The sequence below is a fragment of the Xenopus laevis genome, chromosome 1S (genome assembly GCF_017654675.1).
Source record: "Xenopus laevis strain J_2021 chromosome 1S, Xenopus_laevis_v10.1, whole genome shotgun sequence".
Taxonomy (NCBI): domain Eukaryota; kingdom Metazoa; phylum Chordata; class Amphibia; order Anura; family Pipidae; genus Xenopus; species Xenopus laevis.
Genome location: NC_054372.1, coordinates 140847109 through 140871075, shown reverse-complemented (window position 1 = coordinate 140871075; position 23967 = coordinate 140847109). Strand labels below are relative to the sequence as shown.

General features: G+C 38.9%; 1 protein-coding gene across 1 annotated transcript in view; it reads right to left on the bottom strand.

Moving 5' to 3' along the window:
* Nucleotides 1-13529, bottom strand: part of cabp1.S (calcium binding protein 1 S homeolog) — a 29993-nt gene extending 16464 nt beyond the window's left edge. The window contains exon 1 of the mRNA XM_041580276.1: nt 12637-13529. Coding sequence (XP_041436210.1) covers nt 12637-13389 — 753 coding nt within the window. The 5' untranslated portion in view covers nt 13390-13529. The remainder of the gene's footprint in view (nt 1-12636) is intronic.
* Between the last annotated feature and the right edge of the window lie 10438 nt (nt 13530-23967).

The following is a 23967-nucleotide window of genomic DNA, read 5'->3' as shown; positions in this document are numbered from 1 at the left end:
GAATTTTTCCCCCCTCTGAGGCAAATTGGAGAGAAATCAGAAGCGTTTTTGGGCTTCCTCTGGATCAGAGGCAGGTTTTTATATATATACATTAAAGGTTGAACTTGATGGACATATGTCTTATTTTTAGGCTGTTCTATAACATACTAAAGGTAAAATAAAGGTGAATTAATGATTTAAAGGGATTCTGTCATGATGTAGTTTTTATTTTTTAATTACACTGTTTACACTGCAAATAATTCACTCTATAATATACAATTTCATTCCTTAACCAGCAAGTGTATTTTTCTAGTTGTAATATTGGTGTGTAGGCAGACATCTCAGGTCATTTTGCCTGGTCATGTGCTTTCAGGAAGATCCAGCACTTTAGGGTGGAACTGCTTTCTGGCAAGATGTTGTTTCTCCTACTCAATGTAACCTGGCTTTTTCTATTGAGTGCTGTTCTTAGATCTACCAGGCAGATGGTATCTTGTGTTAGGGAGCTGCTGTATGCTTACCTTCCCATGGTGCTGTTGTCAGGCTACTGGGTGGAGGGATGGGTGATATCAGTCCAACTTGCAGTACAGCAGTAAAGAGTGACGGAAGTTTATCAGAGCACGTCACATGACTGGGGGCAGCTGGGAAACTGACAATATGTCTAACCCCATGTCAGATTTCTTTTGAGAAACTGATTTCAGTGCAAAATTTTGCTGGAGCAGCACTATTATCTGATGCCTTTTGAAAAAAACATTTTTCCCATGACAGTAATCCTTTAACTTTTGCTTTTTTCTCATTCTACCAAAGAGGACCTGCCAAAGAGAGCGGCAGAGTCAGAGTACTGAACTTTCCAGCAAAGGGATTTGCAGTATGCTGCAACATGAAGAGGACTGCTAAAGGACAGAAAGACTTTCAATTGAACGTAATGAGATCTTAAACTGTAATGAATAGATTGTTATATAACAAGGGAAGAAACTAAGACAACATGCCTGGGAGAGTTAAGATGATGCATTGGCATTGCATTCGTTTTGTTTTCTTGGGCCAGTGCCAATTTATTGTAAACAGAACCAGACAACTAATGCTGCAGATTGACAGTCCTGCCTTGAGAGAGGAAGAGGCTTGCTAAGGTCAGAAAGATTTTCACCCCAACTGACCTAAAACTGGTTTTTAAGGTATCCATAAATAAGGACTGTACTGTAGAATTTGGGATTAACTGATATATAGAGTATAATTTCCAATTCAATTTTGTTGAATGGACCACATGATTGGGTGAAAGGTGAAAGCTCCTAAAATTGAATATCAGTCTTAAAAGGTTTTTAGTAGGAAAGCAGAAACTTTCACTATTTAATTGCATTCTCAGTCCTGGGGAGGTTTGCAACTATAGACACACAGTATTGACTCCTCACGCACCAGCACCGGAGCCTAAAAACAACATGTGGCAACTATGGCCCCATGGGGATAATTAGGCCTCTGCCAAGGTGCATCTAGAGGGAAGACAGACTATACTACCCAAAATTCCTTTTTCTGAAACAGTCTGACTGAAGCCAGGGAGCTGATAATACCCTGCTTTACTGAAATAACAACAACAATAATAATAGCCACAACATATTAACAACGTATATGCACTAATAACTATTGTTATTACAGCAATTGTAAACAGCAATGAAGAAGTGAATCATTGTTGCATCCGCTCAGTAGATTTTTGACAATAAGAGGTTTAGCTCAGGGTCAGACTGGGCCAGGGGGACACAGGGAAAAAACCCGATGGGCCTCTGGCTCTTGTGGGCCACGCTCGCCCAGATCCGCAGCTTGCACAGCTTCTTCCTGCCGTGACCTCCCTTTTTCAGGCCGGTCGCAGCAAAAACAAAAACAAATCAGGTACAGCTTTGTACAATTGTATTGCTGTGTTGACTTATAAATGGGGAACACTATTGTAGTATTTTCTAGGAGCACTGGGGTTAGCAAGAAGATTCTTTGTGGGACCATTATTATCCCAGCAGTATTTATGAAAACAGTTACACTCTCAGTAAAAATTGTGCCAAGCAGTTATGAGGAGGGATTACTACAACTCAGAGGTGGCTGTCATCTCCCTAGCAAATCACTGGGTAGCTATTCACACCTCTGTGATAAATCTGTCAATAGCCAGACTCCCACTACTGGAGTGTGAATTTCAAAATTAATCTACAAGGTTCTCAGAGTGATAGAGATGTTCAGTAAAGTTAAGCAGAAATGAATCTTTAAAGGGAAACTGTCATGGGATATCATTTTTTTTTCAAAATGAATCAGTTAATAGTGCTGCTCCAGCAGAATTCTGCACTGAAATCCATTTCTCAAAAGAGCAAACAGATTTTTGTATATTCAATTTTGAAATCTGACATGGGGCTAGACATTTTGTCAATTTCCCAGCTGCCCCATGTCATGTGACTTGTGCCTGCACTTCAGTAGAGAAATGCTTTCTGGCAGGCTGCTGTTTTTCCTTCTCAATGTAACTGAATGTGTCTCAGTGAGACATGGGTTTTTACTATTGAGTGTTGTTCTTAGATCTACCAGGCAGCGGTTATCTTGTGTTAGGGAGCTGCTATCTGGTTACCTTCCCATTGTTCTTTTGTTTGGCTGCTGGGGGGGGGGAAGGGAGGGGGTGATATCACTCCAACTTGCAGTACAGCAGTAAAGAGTGATTGAAGTTTATCAGAGCACAAGTCACATGACATGGGGCAGCTGGGAAATTGACAAAATGTCTAGCCCCATGTCAGATTTCAAAATTGAATATAAAAAAATCTGTTTGCTCTTTTGAGAAATGGATTTCAGTGCAGAATTCTGGTGGAGCAGCACTATTAACTGATTCATTTTGAAAAAATTTTTTTTACCATGACAGTATCCATTTAATGGCAACCAGAGTCATTGTATGATACACCTTATTGCTAGCAGGTGCCTATAAAGGCTGTGGCATACATATTGTTGCCCATGCAGCTGTCAGCTTCATGAATCACCTGAGCATTCCTCCTACCACCATAGGTCAGATTATTACCACTAAAAAATACTGCAGGGGAGTATTTCCAAGTCATAATCTTCTGACCCCACCAGGGCTGCAGATATTACTGTAAAAGTCTATAAAGAGGCACTTTTGTGTGTTTTATACCCTGTGAGTCAGAAATCAAATCTTGGCGAGCAAAACACTTAGATTTGTCCTGTGTCCTGTATTATGTTAAGACTGAAAGCTAAGTCTAAGCCATAGATGCAATATATAGTCGTACAAAACAAAGATTCACATTTTTTCAGATCGTGTGTGGGGTGTATTGCCTATCGGACAATTAATGGACTATTGTCAGTACTATTTGTCGTACATAACTTTTGTACGATTGCTCTCTGTCAATTAATAGCAGACTGACATTAATGAGCGTTTGTCGCTCAAAGCATAAAATCTGCATGTATATGGCCATCTTTAAAATGCTTCACAGTGAAGCATATGCTATGACAATTTAACCCTTTCTTTTAAAAATGGTATAGATATATGTATGCACTGAACACATGAACAGAACCTAGAATACTTCAAACCACGATATAAAACTAACGTATATATATAAAAAAAAGACCAGAAACCAAGAGCAAAATAAATCTTATATTATAAAATAGGTATAGGATCCATTTGGAAGCCTGTTATCCAGAAAAAGCTCTGAATTACAGGAAGGCCATCTCTTATAGACTCCATTGTAATGTATTGTTTTTACTCTGTAATAATAAACCAGTACCTTATACTCTAACCCAACTAAGATATAATGAATCCTTATTGAAGAACAATCCAATTGGGTTAATTAAGTGTTTAAATTACATTTAAATAGACTTAAAGGGATTGATTTTTATGCTGTAGTTTTTATTTCTAAATTACACTGTTTACACTGTAAATAATTTACGCTACCGTATACACAACAAGTGTATTTTTTAGTTGTAATATAGGTGTGTAGCCATCTCAGGTCATTTTGCCTGGTCAAGTGCTTTCAGAAAGAGCCAGCACTTTAGGATGGAACTGCTTTCTGGCAGGCTATTGTTTCTCCTACTCAATGTACTGTAACTGAAGGCGTCTCAGTGGGATTTGAATTTTTACTAAGGAGTGTTGTTCTTACAGTATATCTACCAGGGAACTGTTATCTGGTTACCTTTCCATTGTTCTGCTGATAGGCTGCTGATAGGGAAGGGAGGGGTGATATGACCCCAACTTTCAATGCAGCAGTAAAGAGTAACTGAAGTTTATCAGAGCAAAAGTCACATGACTGGGGGCACCTGGAAAACTGACAACATGTTTCGGGCTACTGGTGCCCTTTCTCAAGTGCCACTTGAGAAAGGGCACCAGTAGCCCGAAACATGTTGTGTTAAGCAGTGTGAATAATAAATATTTATCAGCAGTTAATCTGCAACTGAGTGCTCTCCTTTCGTTCATCGAAAAAGTGGATAATTTTGGATGTTTGGCACATCCCTGTGAAAGGATTGAGGCATGCCACAAAGACGCCATTAGGAGGCTGAGCCTGGATCTACACAAGTTGTATACAGAATATTTCAAGTCCCATGTCAGATTTCAAAATTACAACAGAAGCTTTCAGATACTAATGTGAGCAGTATTTATGATGTATAATCTCTGTAAAATGCTGTGGAATATGGAGATGCTATATAACTTAAGGTTAATAATAACTGCACTGTGGGGAGGAATGGCCTTCCTTTGATAGAGCCTTGGAACCAGAAGGGTGGAATAGATCTTCTGTGTGTAGAGTTGTGTTCAATTCAATGTTGCACACTAAGGGGCCAATTTGCATAAATATGAAAATAGCACATGTGTATAAAATGTGTCTCGGTTCATTGCAATTGCAATTGGGCACACACATGCTGCTGACCCACGCATGAGCATGAGACTGAGCATTCACAGCCTGGCAGCGCACAGCAGGGCTGACAGTGCCTCTTCTGCCTACTCCCTGTTTGGACATTTATGTGTATGGGTGAATTGCACTGTAGCTGACTATATATCCTGAGAACGGTCATATGCTTAATCATGACTCAGCTGCACCCAACATACACTACAGATACCTCAAGTCATGTACTTTTGCTAAAACATATTCTAAATGTTTTATTTTTTGCCTGCCATTCCAACTGCACATACTTGAAAATGCATACATGACCTCTAAGCTGTACATGGCCAATTCTATAAATGATTTCCAGGGGAAAAGAATAAAATTGCAGATTGTCTCACTGCAACTATAGTGCAACAGTTGTACAGTTGTGTTCAGAATAATAGCAGTCCTACATCACTAACCTGATCAATAACTGTTTTTAAAAATTGTATTTCTACATGGCAAATAATTTACTAGTAGTTGTAGTAGAGTAATATAAACCCAACAGACCCAACAGTCATGACATGCATGCTGCTGATTCGGTGTAATCGAATCATAAATTGAGGCTTGTTATAAATAATAATAGCTTGTTCCAAATAATAGCAGTGTGGAGTTCAATTAGTGATTTCATTCATTCTGTGAAAAAACAGGTGTCAATTACGGGCCCTTATTTAAGGCAGAAAATGTTGTGCATGCTGGTTATAGTGCATTTCTCTCTGCAAATCCGAGTAAAATTGGTCGTTCCAGACATTGTTCAAAAGAACAGCTTACTGCGATTAAAAAATTGATTGGAGAGGGGAAAACAAATAAAGAAGTGCAGGTATATATATGATAGGCTGCTCAGCTAAAATGAAAACTACCATTCAAATGGATAGAAGAATTGCCAAAATGGCGAAGACACCAGGCAGATCCAGGAAGATCAAAGAAAGTCTAAAGTTACCTGTGAGTACTGTTACAATTAGAAGATGCCTATGTGAAGCCCTTGAAATGGGTGTTTCAATAAGACAATGACTCCAAACACACCAGTAAACGAGCAACAGCAACAAGATTGATATTATGGAGTGGCCAGCCCAATCCCCAGACCTCAATACAATAGAGAACTTGTGGGGTGACACAAAAAATTGCTGTTTCTGAGGCAAAACCAAGAAATGCAAAAGAATTGTGGAATGTACCAGGTGCCAGAAGTTGGTTGACTCCATGTAACACAGATGTGCAGCAGTTCTCACTAGTCATACAACTAAATATTAGTTCAGTGATTCAAAGGAAAGCAAAATCTTGAAACATTATTCAGTTTATACAGGGAATATTTCAGTTGTAAAGAAGAATGCAGAAACTGCTATTTTTTTTAGAACAACCTAATATTTCCTATTCTTCACTTTCTGTAAAGGAATAAGACAAATGGGATAACTATAGGTTCCATGCAGGATGTTGCCACTTTGCAGAGTGATTTGTCTAAGTTGGGAAACTGGGCAGCAAAGTGGAAAATGAGGTTCAATGTTGATAAGTGCAAGGTTATGCACTAAATGGCAGTGTGTTTGGAGTTTCTTTAAATGAGAAGGATCTAGGGGTTTTTGTAGATAACCAGTGGCGTAACTACCGAGGGAGCAGGGGGTGCGATTGGGCCAGGGCCCGTACCCCCTCACGGCCCCCGGCATCTCACGAGTTCTTTAGTAATTGTGGCTCTACGGAGGTGGGTGGGGCCCGGCTCCATGTCTCGTGACAGGGCCCACCCCCCTCTAGTTACGGTACTGTAGATAACAAGTTGTCGAATTCTGGGCAGTGTCATTCTGTGGCTACTAAAGTAAATAAAGTTCTGTCTTGCATAAAAAAGGGCATTAACTCAAGGGATGAAAACACAATTATGCCTCTTTATAGGTCCCTGGTAAGGCCTCATCTGGAGTATGCAGTGCAGTTTTGGACTCCAGTCCTTAAGAGGGATATAAATGAGCTGGAGAGAGTGCAGAGACGTGCAACTAAACTGGTTAGAGAGATGGAAGACTTAAATTATGAGGGTAGACTGTCAAGGTTGGGGTTCTCTGGAAAAAAGGCGCTTGCGAGGGGACATGATTACACTTTACAAGTACGTACATTAGAGGACATTATAGACAAATAGCAGGGGACCTTTTTACCCATAAATAGGATCACCATACCAGAGGCCACCCCTTTAGACTAGAAGAAAAGAACTTTCATTTGAAGCAACGTAGGGGGTTCTTCACAGTCAGGACAGTGAGGTTGTGGAATGCACTGCCGGGTGATGTTGTGATGGCTGATTCAGTTAATGCCTTTAAGAATGGCTTGGATGATTTTTTGGACAGACATAATGTCAAAGGCTATTGTGATACTAAACTCTATAGTTAGTATAGATATGGGTACATATAATTTATGTGAAAGTATGGAGGGGTGTGTGTGGATACTGGGTTTTCATTTGGAGTTGAACTTGATGGACTTTGTCTTTTTTCAACCCGATTTAACAATGTAACTATGTAACTATAATTTTTTCTTCATATTTTGATTTGGAATAGAATGTGCAGTGTTCTGATTGTATTTGTGTATATGGAAATACAAGCTATTAAAAGGATTTTAATCTTAATTTACTTTTTTAAACACACTGCTATTATTCTGAACAAATGGCATGTGATAGAAACTTTAGCCATGTAGTTCTGAAATATAATGTGTCGCATTTTCCAGGAGCAACAAGTACCTGCTTTATATTACAGAGTCGTGTTCACTGTCAGTTCTATACACAGGTTTGCGCGGTTCCCTTTTGGAGAATTTTGCGGTGGCAAAAAATATGACCCTGACACACTAAGCACTACTACTACTACTGTCATAGTAAGGTCAGACATGAACTCAGCCCAGTTGAACTGTGTCAAGAACTTTAACCTGAAGAAATTTGTGATGCAATGATACAAAATAACTGTTTTTCCTCTTTTTAGGTAAAGCAACCATTTGAAGTGATTATACTGGGGATTCTTAAAATGTGGATTAGGACTCAAATATGGGACGCAGATTATAGCACCGAATATGTGAGTATTTTCAGCAGGTTAGTCACATCCAGTTTGCTTTTTATATGTCACCTCTTTAGAAAGCCAATAATCTGGTTGATGGGTAGAAAGCGATCGCAAGGCATAATCTCAGGATTCAATGAAGATATAAATATCAACGTGATTTACAGCAGAGACTTTCAACTTGGATCTACAGCTGTTGGGTTTTGCTGTTCACAACCACCAAAGCTTGACATCTCACATGAAAATATATAGAACTGTACAAAAGTGTTACAGGAAAATGTCTAAAGCCAATTTTATCAGAAGATCATACAGTACATTCCCTATTTAAGCACTCTCATCATTGCTGGCTACTAAACTTCCAGTAACAAATAGAAATAGTATTCACTCAGTAAAAACAGATATGTTTTGTGCATACATTAACAGGGGAAAGTATTCATGTATTGTGGAAGTACATTGCAGGTAGATGGTAGATACTACGCAACACTTGGTAAAAGATACAAGATAAAAACACTGTGCATATAACACAATAAACCCTCGTCCCTTGCTCTCCTACCCTGTTTGTCCTTTCATAATAACATAGTTTGGCATTGCACATGGATAACTGCATGAACTGTCAATCAGTTATCCGTGTTCAACTTCTGGATAACTGAAATGCTCCCAAGCCATTGGATTGCAATGTTTATGATGTAAGAAAGCATTAGGGTGGAGGTAGCAGATCTTACACATAGTAAGCCTTCCACACAGTAGATCCAGAAGGCAAGAATGTATTAAAGTGGGGCAGCAGCTAAGCTACACGTAGAAATTGAGTATTACACAGAAACTGTACTATTTCAAGAATGTTGATTAGGAACAGAAAACCTAGCAGTTGCCTTAGGGCCCAATACTGACCAACCAAGTTGGCACCTAACTTTAATATATCTGGAGGCGAATATATCATCTTTGAAAAAGTGTGCAGAAGCCTGGAATTGTTAATTTTTCACAATTGGCTGGGCCGAAACAGTTGTTACTAAGGGAATTTAGAGTCTTTACTTTCCCTTCAAGCAAGGTAATGTCTATTGGGCTTTCTTAATGAACCAAATGAAAAATGGTGTCTGAAAGACTAGTTAGACAGGATTATTATGGCTTACTCGACCAGGAGAGCTGCTGAATCAAATAATAAAAAATGAAAACCAACTGTAAATTGTCTTAGAATATCACTCTCTAGTCCCTACATCATACTAAAAGTTAACTGAAAGGTGAACAACCCATTTAAGTGGTCAATGCAAATCATGTACTAGACAGACAGTCCTGTATCTTACGGGTTTATCACCCTGGTCTTAAAGGAACAGTAACACCAATAAAAAAAAAACTGGTTTAAAGTAATCAAAATATAATGTATTGCTGCCCTGCTTGCTTCAGAAACACTATTATTGGCACAGGTTAAATAGCAGATAATGGATAAGCTCTGTAAAAAAAACATTATACTGTACAGAGCTTATCTGCTATGTCACCTGAGCATTTTCTCTTATGAATGGCTGCCCCTATGGCTACACAGCAACATATTTATATACTATTATATAACTATAGTAGTGTTTCTGAAGTTAACACAAATAAACATTTTTATTACTTTAAAACACTTTAATTAGCGTTGTTACTTTCCCTTTAACTACAAGGCCCCCCCCTTGTACAGGTGTTGGGACCAATTTCTCTGCTTCCTTAAGCAACAGAGGTGAATAAAAGTACATGGCCTTAGTCCATCCATAAGCTCAGCATTTTATGTTTGAATTGCAGTTGTCTTAATTATACTGAAAATCAGGAAAAATGCTGCATTATGGGAAAAAACACGAGTTGCACTATTTTTTTTATTTTGCATAAGTCAATAATATGGAGTAATATATGTCAAACATCAATATGACATTAATACCTAAAACCACAAGAGAACAAGCCAGCATAGAGTTCCTTGATACTATTATTAAGCTTAACATAATGGACTCACATCACAATGACATGCAGTTTTGGCAACCAATAAACATAATTATTGTATAAAGGCTGGACAAATCATTTGTAACAATGTATAACTGAGCACTGCATGCTTATATCAATAATGATTCCTGTAATAACTAGCACAAAAACACCTGAAATGCAAGTGGAACCAAACAAAGGATATTAAATAATGCTGTCACGGGAATTACATAACAACACCACTTAATTGTTTACTGGACCAGTACTGTGCAATTAATTCGTATTATTTTTCCTATCCTATCCCATGCAATATCAGTTACTTTAGAACGTATATATGGCAATAGTCTTCCCATTTGATTTTCCTGTGTCAAGGCAAAAAAATTTGTGCCTATTAATGAGGAACAGAGGTTACACTGGCTCACTGTAATCATGGACATTAGATTGAGAAGCAGTTCCCATTATCTTGTCATATGACAGGACAGAAAATTTCAGATAGCTCAATTGTGAAATTATATCCAGCTGAGCAACTGGCAAGATAATAAAGGATGCTGAGCTGTCGCTACAGTACCTGCATATCTTTACTAGAAGGGCACAGTACAGCTTGTGCTTAGACAATGTGCAATGTGTTAAGCTGGGTACATAAGGGCAGGTAAAGTTGGTCAATTTAGCCAAGTTTAAACCAAACGCATGTGCTTGAGGCATTTCCAGTTGGAACCTGAATCATGAAGATTGTGATCATAAATCTTTTAGTTGTTGATATTGAAGCAAATGCACCCACCAGTACCAGTGTTTTAAGCCAAATAGTCCAATGATCTGCTTTTTTCATCTGTTGATATTTAAGGGCAGATCTGCCATAATGTACCCAGCTTTGAACAATATCCATAAGTATATGATTTTTTAGTAAGTGTGAATGGATATGAGTGTGTGTATTTGAAGGCTTTAACGTATGGAACTATGTCTTTGTGTCCGTTTGTATTCATATTTGAACAACTGAGGACTACAGCTTCTTTATATAGGTCTAAACCTTTTTTATACAATATACTATAGTTCTTGCATGTTTTGATATATAATAGAATCAAAAGCACAAAAATGCTGATTGTAAAGCTTGTATTTTTCTAGATGAGATCAAGCATATCAGGACACCAAAGGTCATCTATGAGTTCTGTGACAGGTCACAAAGCTTCAAGGTGAAATTAGATAACCTTTAATATTGTTATACATGAATAGTAATTTTCAACGAAGGGAGCACAACGCTGATTAGTAACAGCTGCAGTGTTTGCTCTGTTTGATATTAACTATCCTATATGCTGAAGTCTCATCGTTCATTACAGGTAACTCCAGGGTGACCTCATATCTGCAGTATGCCACCCGCAGTTGTCCAGCTGTGAATGATCTATATCTCCAGTGACCCCTCCAACAACAATATCTGGGTGTCAACTGATGTTGGACAGCTGCAGGTTAGATATTTATGAATTATATCCTTATAAACCAGTGTGATACAGTATTAATTCCAATATATGCATATGTCATAGCTGTAGCATTATATTGTTTTAATCATAGTACTGGCATAAAAAAAACTTAATATAAGAAAAGTTTCTGGACATAAGGATAAGAACCCAATTAATATGTATATATTAAACATACATATATAATCATATATGTGGCGTTTATACTATTGCAAGATACTGTAGATAATACATTTTATGTATTACTGTATAATACAGGTGTATTTTCTAATGTATATTATGTTGCAGAATAACAAGTGATTTCAGATATTTATGAAATGTGTGTTTATGTCTATGCATACGGTTCTGCCATGTGATTAACTAAACCATCTGCATAAACACTTAAGTTTTACATACCTGACCCTATTAAAAAAATGATGGTCCTGAAATGATATGACCTTATAAAGTTGTAATTAAGGGTGTCTGCAGTCTACACTGTATCTGGCCTATGTTGTTAATAAACATCTCCAACAGAAATGTATTTAGAGGCAAGGCTTACAAAGCAACACATAAACTGTGTGCACTAGAGCATCTGTTTCCTATACCATTAGTCTACCATCTGGGAACCAGTATTTGACACATTTAAAAGCATTCTATGATTCACTCTAACAGGCATCTTGGTATTTATTCTTCAGCAAAGATAAAGGCTATCTATCTATCTATCTATCTATCTATCTATCTATCTATCTATCTATCTATCTATCTATCATCAATGAATCTATATCTATCTATCAGGTAAACACACAAATGCTGTAGCACTGCATGCAAAAAATCAAGGTGCGCTCCATGTTGTGTGAAGTTCTGCAGTGTTTGCTTGTTTGTCTACAAGTGCTTACCTCCTGGAAACATATGAGGGATACACTACATACGCTAGTATCCACATTGTGTACGTGATAACAATCAACAAACTGAATGCTTAAATATATAGAATTTGTCTACTATTATTATACTGTCCACATTACTGTACTCATAGTCATGACATGACAGAATCCTTAATATGTTTTATCTTATATGGAAGCTTTTCCAACTTGATAATCTGGGCCTCTGCTTAGAAGTCAATAAATAAAATAATTATATTTAATTACTAACATAAATAGAACAAAATATCTGAAAGAATCCCATACAATTAACTGACTGTGCAGGTCACATGCAAGACACAGAAAAGACAGATTGTAGAGTTGAATGGAGTCGAGCAGAACTTAATGTAAAACTACAGCATAGTAAAAAAAAAAAAAAAAAAAGGGTAGAGAGTGAATGGATGTTGAAATGACATTAGAGCCTCAGGTGCTAGAAACTAGAGGAGGGTTCACAGGAATCTATTTTTCTCACCTGACCAAACACAGAGCTGAGAATGGGGTGCAACTCCACAAACAGTGGTTCTGTTTCAGCCTCTGGGTCACTGTTGCTGGGCTTTGACGGCTGATTTGAGACTCCATCTGAACTCTTAACGCTCTCTTTCCTCTTTAATCTCTGTTCATCAGCACCTTCTGGTTGCTCCTTTGGGCTGTGTGGAAGTTGCTTAGGGCTTGGGGTTTGCTCCCTTGGGCTTACTGGGTACTCTCTGGTATGGTGAGCTTGATGCCTGCAGCTAGCGGTTTGTTGCCTGGGGCTAGAATGCACTGATCTTGAGCAAGCTTCATGGACAGGGATGGTTAGGATTTCATTGACATGATCTTGATGAGAGGGGGGTCGTGGGTAGTGACTTTGAAAATTAGGGTGATGCTGTATGTGATTGGGGTGACCATATGATGGGCTGCTGGAATGCTGACTATTGGAGGGGTAGTGGTGATGACTGGAAATTTGCCGGTGATGACTGGTTGGGTTATGAGGATAATGGGGATAACCAGGATGCCTAGATTTCCTTCCACCTTCATCCTGAGTAGATCTTCCAGGTATTCCTGATAGTGGGGAGCACTCAGGTTGGTGGGGGGATACGCGCATCCTGCTCACACCCATCCCTCTGTCCATGGGATAACACAGAGGCCTCCTAAAGCTTGGATCAGGCTCGTGGGGCAGCTGGTGTCCATGGTGGGATCTACGAATGTCCCCTGCTTGGAGCAGAGAGCTGCTGGGCTGGCTCATACTCCAGACTCGAGGATGCTCTAATGCCTGTTTCTCATAGACCAGGCACGACAAGTGCAGGCATCTCTTACCGGCCACCTCAGATCAGCACCACAGAGCGTGTGACAGCTCCAGTGCTCAACTTGAATGGGAGGGAGGGGACTGCTGGGGAGGGAGGAGGAAGAATACGGATGGAGTGGGGAGAAAGAGATGTGTAGCAGAGGAGGAGATTGTGTTGAGTGATTTAACCTCAGGGCCACAACAAGGCACTGGAATAGTGATTTGATGCTCATTTACTTTATTAAAAGGACCACAGCACTGATCACTATCATTTGTTGGAAGGAGCAGGGGATGGGACTGAGAAAAAACAAGTAGTCCAGATTGATCGGTCATCTGCAGAGAGGAAGACAAACAGACTGTGTGACCTTCTCTAAATGCATGGATCCTGCAGCCAGAGTGAGAAAAGTGTCACAGCTCTACAAGCTAGTTATGTCCCCAGTCCCTGCTTAAATGGTTAGTTGGAAATAAAGACTTACCAGACATTAAGCTTTTTTTGTCCCTTTCTTACCCCTGACTCCAGTCTCCTAATTTCAGGTCAGTACAATCAAATGTGGGCGATGCACAACTATAACTCGCTGCTTGTTGTAGCATCGGGTACAAGCTGCTGGTCCCCCTGCCAGGGACCCATGTAAACTCCAAGAGAACACACGCTGCAGCACTCCGAATCCTGTAAAAGTGGTTTATTGTGCCAACAAACTAGGCAACGTTTTGGGTCAACACCCCTTCTCAAGGCTTGAGAAAGTGTGTTGGCCTGAAACGTTGCCTAATTTCAGGTCAGATTACTCTAGATGTACATTTATACAACATATATGGGCCTGTGTTTGTTGGTCTTTGTGTGTGTCAAGCAAAGGTATAACCCCCACAGTGTGCATGGAGTACTGTGTACGTGTGTTTGCTTGCGCACGTCAATCTTTGTGTATAAGTATATATGGATTTATGTCAGCCTGTGTGTCAGTGCGTGTCACTCTGTACTGCCTTTAATCTACATAATGATTGCTGTGCATGTTGTGAATGTCAATCTATGTATATGTGTTTATAAATCTTTGAGTATATATGTGTGTGTATTTCCCTCTACTGACTTAATTTGCCGAAACATTTATTAATCTTCTATGAGTATTGTAATAAAATCCCCTCTGTAGGTTTCAGGATATCATGTGAGGGTACTTTTTGCTGTGTAAAGTACTTATAATCATTTAAGCCTTTGTGAGGGGAATTGAGTAATATTGTGTGTGTGCTGTTTTGTTTAATGACATGTCGCGGGACCACATACACGCACAGATGCAGCCGCGATCCTACGGGATTTTTTAACCTGCCCAATCAAGATCTGGCAGTGTTTTGGCCTGATATCGATCGGGAAGCCTGTAGGATGGCCCAACACATGAGCCAATAAGCTGCCGACTCGGTCTGTTAGCAGCTTTTATTGACCCGTGTATGGGGGGCCTAAACTGTATAATTTCCAGGTTAATGGCAGAGGGTGGGAATTATATTTACACTGTACACTACTCGACCAAGTATATATACAGTATAAACATAAAGGGGGGTATTTACTAAAACTCAACTCTCACTATAATTATAATAAAAATTGTACCAAACTCCCAAAACCAAATCCCCTTAATTTACCAATAATTATTCTCAAAAAAAATGGTGTGAAAAAATGTTGCAACAAAATTGTACAACTTTTTCAATTTGGTGGATTGCATTTTTCAAGTTGACCCCAAAAAAATCAAATTATCTGGATTATTGAATGAAAACCAGCATTAAAAGCCTGAAACTTTTGACAACCAAAGGCAAAAAACATGTTGCAATTGTTAAAGGGACTTGTTAAAGGGACCATCTGTCATTGACTTGACAGGTTTAAGTGGGTGTATTTTTGTATTTAGATTTTTAACAGCTTTGGAGCATAATAAATCTTGATATATTTCAAAAAGAGTTTTTCCTTTAAAAATTTGATTTTTTTCCCCCTTTAAAAAGATGACTAGAAAAATTCAACAAATAAGCCCCATAATCTTGACTTCCTTGCTGTACAGAATGCAATTCCTCGCCAGTTTACTTTAAAAAGGAAAAGAAAAAAATGGAGGAACAGTCCTGAAGCAGATTCCCAAGCAATCTTCTGAGAGGGGAGATGGGGGAAGTAGTTACTTAATCTGTACTTTGGTGGGCCAGTAAAAGCACTCACAAGGTGCTAGAGTCACACATAGATTGTTATTGATGATATTGCCAGCAGGCCAGCAGTATCAGGGCTCCTTTTAGTATCAGCATCTTAAATCAGCATAAATAAAAGTCTCCCACCATTTTACTCTCACCACCATAAACAGTCCTCCACCCCACTTGTACCACCCGTCTTCTTTATGGATCTGCTCCTCGATATTTCATCCAAAAGTTCTTTGCCTTAAGCTGGCCACAGACGCAAAGATCTGATTGTACGAATCAATGTACAATCTGACTTTCCCATCTCCCGACCTGCCACTAACCATTCAGATCAAAGTCTTACCATTCTGACCAAATAAAGTAGTTAAAGGGATACTGTCATGGGGTAAAACATTTTTTTCAAAATGAATCAGTTAATAGTGCAGAATTCTGCACTCAAATCCATTTCTCAAAAGAGCAAACAGATTTTTTTATATTCAATTTTGAAATCTGACATGGGGCTAGACATATTGTCAATTTCCCAGCTGCCCCAAGTCATGTGACTTGCGCTCTGATACACTTCAATCACTCTTTACTGCTGTACTGCAAGTTGGAGTGATATCACCCCTCTCCCTTTTCCCCCCCAGCAGCCAAACTAAAGAACAATGGGAAGGGAACCAGATAACAGCTCCCTAACACAAGATAACAGCTGCCTGGTAGATCTAAGAACAACACTCAATAGTAAAAACCCATGTCCCAATGAGACACATTCAGTTACAGGGAAAAACAGCAGCCTGCCAGAAAGCATTTCTCTCCTAAAGTGCAGGCACAAGTCACATGACCAGGGGCAGCTGGGAAATTGACAAAATGTCTAGCCCCATGTCAGATTTCAAAATTGAATATAAAAAAATCTGTTTGCTCTTTTGAGAAATGGATTCAGTGCAGAATTCTGCTGGAGTAGCACTATTAACTGATGTGTTTTGAAAAAAACAGGTTTTCCGATGACAGGATCCTTTTAAAGAACAGATCAGCCGATGTTCTGCCCCTGACAGCAATCGTATGATAGACAAAGCTAGTGACAGTTTCCCACTGAAAAACTTACGATCAGCAATACATGCAGAGATAATACCCGCAGCCGACAGAAATTTTTTAACCTGTCCGATCGACCAAACGACCGATCTTCGCCGGATGAAAAATGTCGGGATTTTCCACACACGTTCCGAAAATCGCATGAATCCTCGATTCGTACGATGAGATCTTTGCGTCTATAAACTTCTTGGTATCGGAACAGATACTCCACTTCCTCCCTGTTCCTAATTCAGACAGGTCTTTTCCTAGTTAAGATTCCTTGCCCAATGAAAGTTTATGTATGCAGGTAAAGGTTTTTAAAAATAAATATTTTAATATTCAAGTAACAGTATCAATTTAGAGCATGTCTTGTACACTTAACTTAATGATTTCACTATGTAGATTTTTTTTTACTGCAATAAATGTTATTCCTTACATTGTTCTTCTTATGGAAGACAGCAGGGGCTTGGACCTCTAGAATCAATAGCAAGTATTAACAAGAAAAACAAATAGGACGAAGAAGCGTGGCGAGTTTGGAGAAGCATTTAGAAAATGGGGGAGCTAAGAAGAAGCAGAAGAATAAGCTGAAGAAGAAGAACAATATATTGTTTTTTTGAAACCAACATAAATATATAAAATTATGTTTTTATTGGCTCATTAGTCATAACCCATAAAAACATTCCTTAAGGTAAGGGGCAGTAAGGGGCTGCTTTCTTTGCAACATAAACAAACATCAACACATATGCTTGATCTACACCTGCTTTGTATTTAACCTTTTCTCATCTAGGTGAAGTCTCAGTTTGCCAAAAAAAACAAAAATAAAAAAAACAAAGCAGGGTAGGATTTGAGATAAGACTAATGTCACATGCATAAGTAAATACATTAGAAAATTAAGTTTAGTATCTTCTTATGGGACTGAAATAGAAAAACCAGTGCTCTCTGCATGAGAAATGTATTGTTTATTTTTAGACTGTTCTCTTTTAATTGCCCTACTTTTCCTTGCAGCCTTCTATGCTGATCTACATACCTGCATCTTTCATTGGCACCATCCTCCCACACACATATACTGATTTAGATTCCACTCACAAACACGGCACTCTAACTTGACACTTCGTACACCAGCACTCACATACTGCATCTACACCACGCCATTTATTCCTAAGCTCAGTTAACCCATCTAACACAGTACTATTATTCTTCATACATATATAAAGATAGCTTATATAGAGTTAACAAACCTAAGATTTTCTATATATTTTCTGAGATTATTAGTCAGAGAAAAGGTCATATTGGCAACAACAGGTGAGTTATACACCTTGCCTGATGGGCCAGGACATTAACCAGCCCCAGGTCATGAGGGTGATAATGATCCAAACTAATTCCATGTCATACTAAATGGTAACATGAAATAAGGTCTAAACAAAATGCATGGTTCATTATCACCCTAATTAAATAAGGTATTTGCTTGGGCAGGGCAGGGGTATAGCAAGTAAGGTAAGGTATATGCTTGGGCAGGGGTAAAGCAAGTTAGGTGGCAGATGAAGAGGCTGTTGAGGGCCAAGACAGGAAAGGGATCTTAGCTTTAGTACTTAGATCTTTGCACAGTTTTGCCACCCACATTCTCAACCAAATCATACTGAACATACTATGGACCTATGGAGATCATAATGGCCCTTATCCAATAGAATTTTTTAACCTGTCTGACTTTACAATGGGCACCTAAGAGAAAGTCTATGGAACATGAATATATTGGAACTGCGCACCAGATTCCTGACCCTTCCCCACAGCAGTTGCTGGGTCTGCTCTATCTTGTTTTTATTCTTTCTTTATGCTAATAAAAAGCTAGCCATACACAGCAAGATGGTTAATCCAGTTGCCAAACTAGCAAATTTTTGCATATTTTAGTTATTAAAGTAGGCACCAGAATGGACCCAAAGGATAAAATGTTTAGATCACATGGGTCAAGGCCAGGTGCTGTCTTTCTAAGCAACCCTTCTCCGATTCTAAGAGTACAGGAATGAGCACTTTGGAAGAAAATTGTGTGGGAGTAGAAACCGCATAACCTAAACAAATCTCCCCCCAGACCTGCTGCCGTTTCCCAGCATCTTGGGATAAGTGTTAACCCCACAATACAGAGACAACCTGTTAGTATGACAATCGGGTCTTGCTTTGTCTCTTGATCCCCTAGATGCTGGAGAAAGCTTGTCAGGTTTGCTTATGTGGTAGAGGGAGAAACAGCTGATCCTTCAGCATACATGTCTGACCCAACTTAATGTCATGTTCAGTATCCCACGCATCAGAATCAGCTGGTTTGCGAGAGGGCCTCAACCAGGTACTATTATAACAAGGCTGCCATCTGTAATCATGAGTCCCATACTACTAAGTTAGTAGTAGCAGGGGCCCCCCATTATTATTCTACCAGTAACTTGGCCACATGGGTGGTATCCCCTGTCAACAAGTGAAATGGGTCCCCAATAAAAAAAATGCAGATCACATGCAACCAAGTCCTTGATCTACCCCAATCACACGCAAATAATGCCAAAGCCCCATCAACACAAAGCCCCACACAAGCCTTGCTACTTTTGTGATCCACAAATAGTGCTTTTGTGCAACGTTTGCCGCAGGACCACTGATTGCTGTACCCCCAATGGTGGCCCTGTATGAATATAAAAGATGCAATAATCATGACTCATACAACACTAATGCTAAATTTCACTTTTAATCATCCCACATTTTAAAAATTAAGCAAACAAGCAGAGTTGGCAGTGCAGTTGGCAATCCTTATTTACACCTGAATAAGGTAACTCAATACCTTGTCTTTAATGAGAAAAAATAATTGTTCAGGGCTGCATAGGAAATAGTGCAACTCTACACTTTGCATTTTGTATAAGCATCTCATGTTACAGGGAATGTCTGGTTACCTTACACTCAAAAATGGACAAATTAAAGGGCGCTATATCATGTTACATTTAATAAAGTCGATTCATTCAACTTTCTCTGATATCACAAGTATTAGCAATTCACTGGGCTCAGTTATCATACCTGGGCAAGGTGCAAAATACAAAAAACATTGCATATTGTTTTATTTGCACTTTGCACTTATGCTATTTCTAAGGTACACCATACACAATGCAATAGGGTGCACATTTAAAGTGATTCTGAGATACATGCACAATGCATGCTTTTTTGCCCCAGAGGGAATATGCTGGTTCAACACATTTTGATTTGAGTTTTGTCCTGGTGTCCTGCTGGCCCAGTCCAGCCCAGCTTCTGGAATTAACATCAGCACTAACAACTGTTACTTTAAGGATCTCTGTTTCATGTTGCACCTAAGTGCATTGTGGTTAAAAAACATGGCGATCTGCGTGTGTTGCAGTTTCCCAATGATACAAGGTATGTTTTGTCACTCAATCGTAATCTACTTCAGAGGGGAAAAACAGAGAAAAAAACCTCCGTTCTAATGCAATTCACATGTTTTACCAGTGCTGATTGACACCGACACCAATGCAAAGGTATTTTCCAGCATTTTGCTGCCAGTGTTGGAGGTCTGTAGTGTTAACAGTTCTTTATTGATAGTTACTGTTTACAGAATTACATTTGCAAAGTCAAAACACCATTTATGTAAAAAAACTACAGAATTGTTCTAAAGGCATATTACTACCAACTGCAGAGAATAAAATAAATAATGTTCCCGTCTTGAATGTGTGTATTCACACCTGTTATGGTGCCGTTATTTTCTATATAGGAATAAATTTAGGGTGGCACGGTAGGCAACATTAAAGGGGAACTCCGGCTTCCAAACCAAAATTTGATAAAGAGGCCCACATAACACAGAAAACCCTAATATACCCATCACAGTTACCTGTTTCTTCAAAAAGTATAAATAAATACAATTTTCTATCCTGAAATCCAGCTGTATAACAGTTTAACTCTTTCTGCATCATTCGAAATCCTGGCAGGGAAGGAGGGACTAAACACTGATGTTACAAATTGTAACAACTTCTCCACAGCTTACAGACAGCATGCAGGAACTACATAACCCACAATGCATTGCACTGTGATGTTCTATTCCTTATTGAAATCACATGTGCAGGGAATTGTGGGGTTTGGAGGATGCAGGCTGAGGACAGATTGCTGTTGATACAAAGTAACAGTAGTCAGCCAGCTCAGCAAAGTAGTCAAGATCCGCAGAAGAGCAGGGGGCTAGGGTTAGGGAACTGTCAGAAACCAATAAAATCATGAAAACTCTGCATATTTTTTTAATTGATGTATATTGCAAAGTTGCTTGAAATTATGTTTACTTTTCAGAAAGCTTAAAGGAGAAGGAAAGGTTAAAACTAAGTAAGCCTTATCAGAAAGGTCAATCTAAATATATCAGTAAACCCCCAATGTAGTGCTGCTCTGAGTCCCCTGTCAAAAGAAACACAGCATTTCTTTTCTTCTATTGTGTACACATGGGCTTCTGTATCAGACTTCCTGCCTTCATCTTAAACCTCATTGCCCTGGGCAAGAGCATGCTCAGTTTGCTCCTCTTCCCCCCTCCCTCCCTTCTCTGCTGTAATCTGAGCCCAGAGCAGGGAGAGACTCAGGCAGGAAGTGATGTCACACCACGTTAATACTGCAGCTCCTATCCTAAACAAACAGAGAGTTTCTAGAGCTTTTTACTCAGGTATGGTAAAACATTCTATAGAATAAATATAGCATTCTAGCTTGCACTATTGCAGCTAATCTATTGCCAAGAAAATGCCTCCGTAGCTTTCCTTCTCCTTTAAGTTACGTTTTTGTGGAGTTCCTCTTTAATGAGGTATGAAAACAGCTGTTCATTCTAATGCCTAAATTCCCTGCATATTTTGTAGCTGTGCAGTTGCTGAAATAAAAAAAGCAACCAAATTACAGGAGGGATTAAGAGAAAGTGACAGCACAGAGACAAGGGCGAAGGGAGAGAAAACATCATGGTGAATATAATCAATAGGACGTTAAAGGGATGAGACAACCCTATCAAGAGAGAAGGGGGTGGCAGACAGTGGGATGGAAGATGAAAAAATTCAGACATATACTAAAGATAATGAACATAATCAGGATTGAAAAAAAAATATATTGACTTTTGAGCTATGTTGATTAACAGATCCCAGCACCCCCAGTCAGTATCAGAAGGGTTGTTGCTAGCCACAGCTGGAAATCCCCATGAAGTTCTTACCCCAGCTTTAAATCATCATACAATCTTGTACTCACTGTCCTACTGGTGGGTGAAAATAAACCTGGAGTAAGCAACTGGCTGATACTATGAGGTACTGGAGGAAGAGATAGCTGATCCAAAGATTAAGCCATATTTTCTGGCTTTGTATACATATAATTAGTGATTTAATTTGTAACACACTATTATCCAAATAAGCACAGTCTGCTTGGCATTAGGCCAACTTCATTTAAAAGGGAGAAAAAGAGAGAAACACTTTGGAGCATTCATGCATGCAATAACTTGCCATAGTAGGCAATGCACAGGCGGTGTCAGCATTTATACATGTGAATGTGTAATCAGGTGTGCTTCTAAGAATTCCAGTGTTCCGTGGCTTTATATGTGTATATATACACACACTGCTGCCTCCAGTCTGGCCAAGCTATTTATAGATCTGTGTGCATCCCCATCCTTGACACAACTATTGATGGCACTTTTAGGCCTTCCGGAATGTAAATGAGTTTAATGGATTCTGACCTGTATGTAGAACAAAGAAACGTGCTCTGGCGGAAACAGGTGAAGAGAATGGGATTAACACATCGAAGGAATGAACACAAAGAGACAATGGGAGTTGTAGTCAAGTTGCTGCTGGAGAGATCCATGATGCCTTGTTACCACCTCTTACATCTAAGCAAATGGGCCAAGGGATATTGAATGGAAATACAATGCCACTTTAGTGAATTCCAGGTATGGCATCTGTTACTGTATCTGAAAATGAGCAGTAAGTAATTAAATAAATGTTTATGACACACATAACGGTGACCATGCTTAGAGAGACCTGTATTAATGTTAAATAAATAAACTATGGAAGGCAGCCACAGCAGAACCAGCTGTAATCTTGCTGCTTTAACACATGGGCAGTCTCTGTGCTGGTACAGGTTAATGGCAGATAAGGTTTCCTTTAACAAAATGTCAGACAGTGGATTTTAGGAAGCAGGAACAGCCACCTACCACGGCAAGTAAAAGAAACTAGGTCAGCACTTAATGGAAATGGATTAAAGAATGCTTGAAGATAGAAAGCTTAGAATCAGTGCTCAGTGTCAGGCTGCAGCAATGAAGGTTAAGAGGATATTCCTTTGCATAAACATTATCTGAAAAAAAATATAATTTTTTCTACAGATTAATTCATTTGGATCAGCGATTCTGGTATAAAGAGTTCATTAAGGTCACTTATCCGTTTTAAAGAAAATCATAATTCTGTAAAGCTGCTTTTTAAAATGACACAACAGAACTTATTTCAGTGCAATTGCCTGACCCAATCTGCAGAAAAGTGAGACTTTTTTCCCAATGAGATAACAGATTTTGTTATTACAAGAGACCTTTCTTTAACTTAATCAACAGTTCTAATCCAGCATTCCCACACAAGAACAAGGTCATTGCTCTTTCAATGCAATCCATAAATGAGAAAGGTACTTAAAGAGGTGGTTCATCTTTAAGTTAACCTTTAGTATGTTATAGAGTGATTAATTATAAGCAACTTTTCTATTGGTCTTCATTATTTTTTTATAGTTTTTGAAATATTTGCTTTCTTCTTCTGATTCTTTCCATGTTTAAAATGGGGGTCACTGAGCCCATCTAAGAAAAATGCTCTGTAAGGCTACACACTTATTGATTGTTACTTTTAATTACTCTTCTTTATGTCCAGGCCCTGTCTTTTTCAAATTTCAGTCTTTTATTCAAATCAATGCATGGTTGCTAGGGTAATTTGTAGGAATGCACCGAATCCACTATTTTGGATTCGGCCAAACCAAATCAAGGAAGTAAAAAATGTTTTTCCCTTTCCACCCCTAATGTGCATATGCAAATTAGGGATGGAAAAGGAAAAACATTTTTTACTTCCTTGTTTTGTGACAAAACTGAATCCTGCTGAAAAAGGCAGAATCCTGCTCGAATCCTGGATTCGGTGCAATCCCTAGTAATTTGTACCCCAGCACCCAGATTGCTGAAACTACAAACTGAAGAGCTGCTGAATAAAAAGCTAAACAAAATAAAAACCACAAATAATAATAATTTAAAAACAATGCTGTCATACTAAAAGTTAACACAAAGGTGAACAAGTGCATACATGCTCCTTGCATCGAGGAACAATACACCCCCTCAACCTGCTTTGT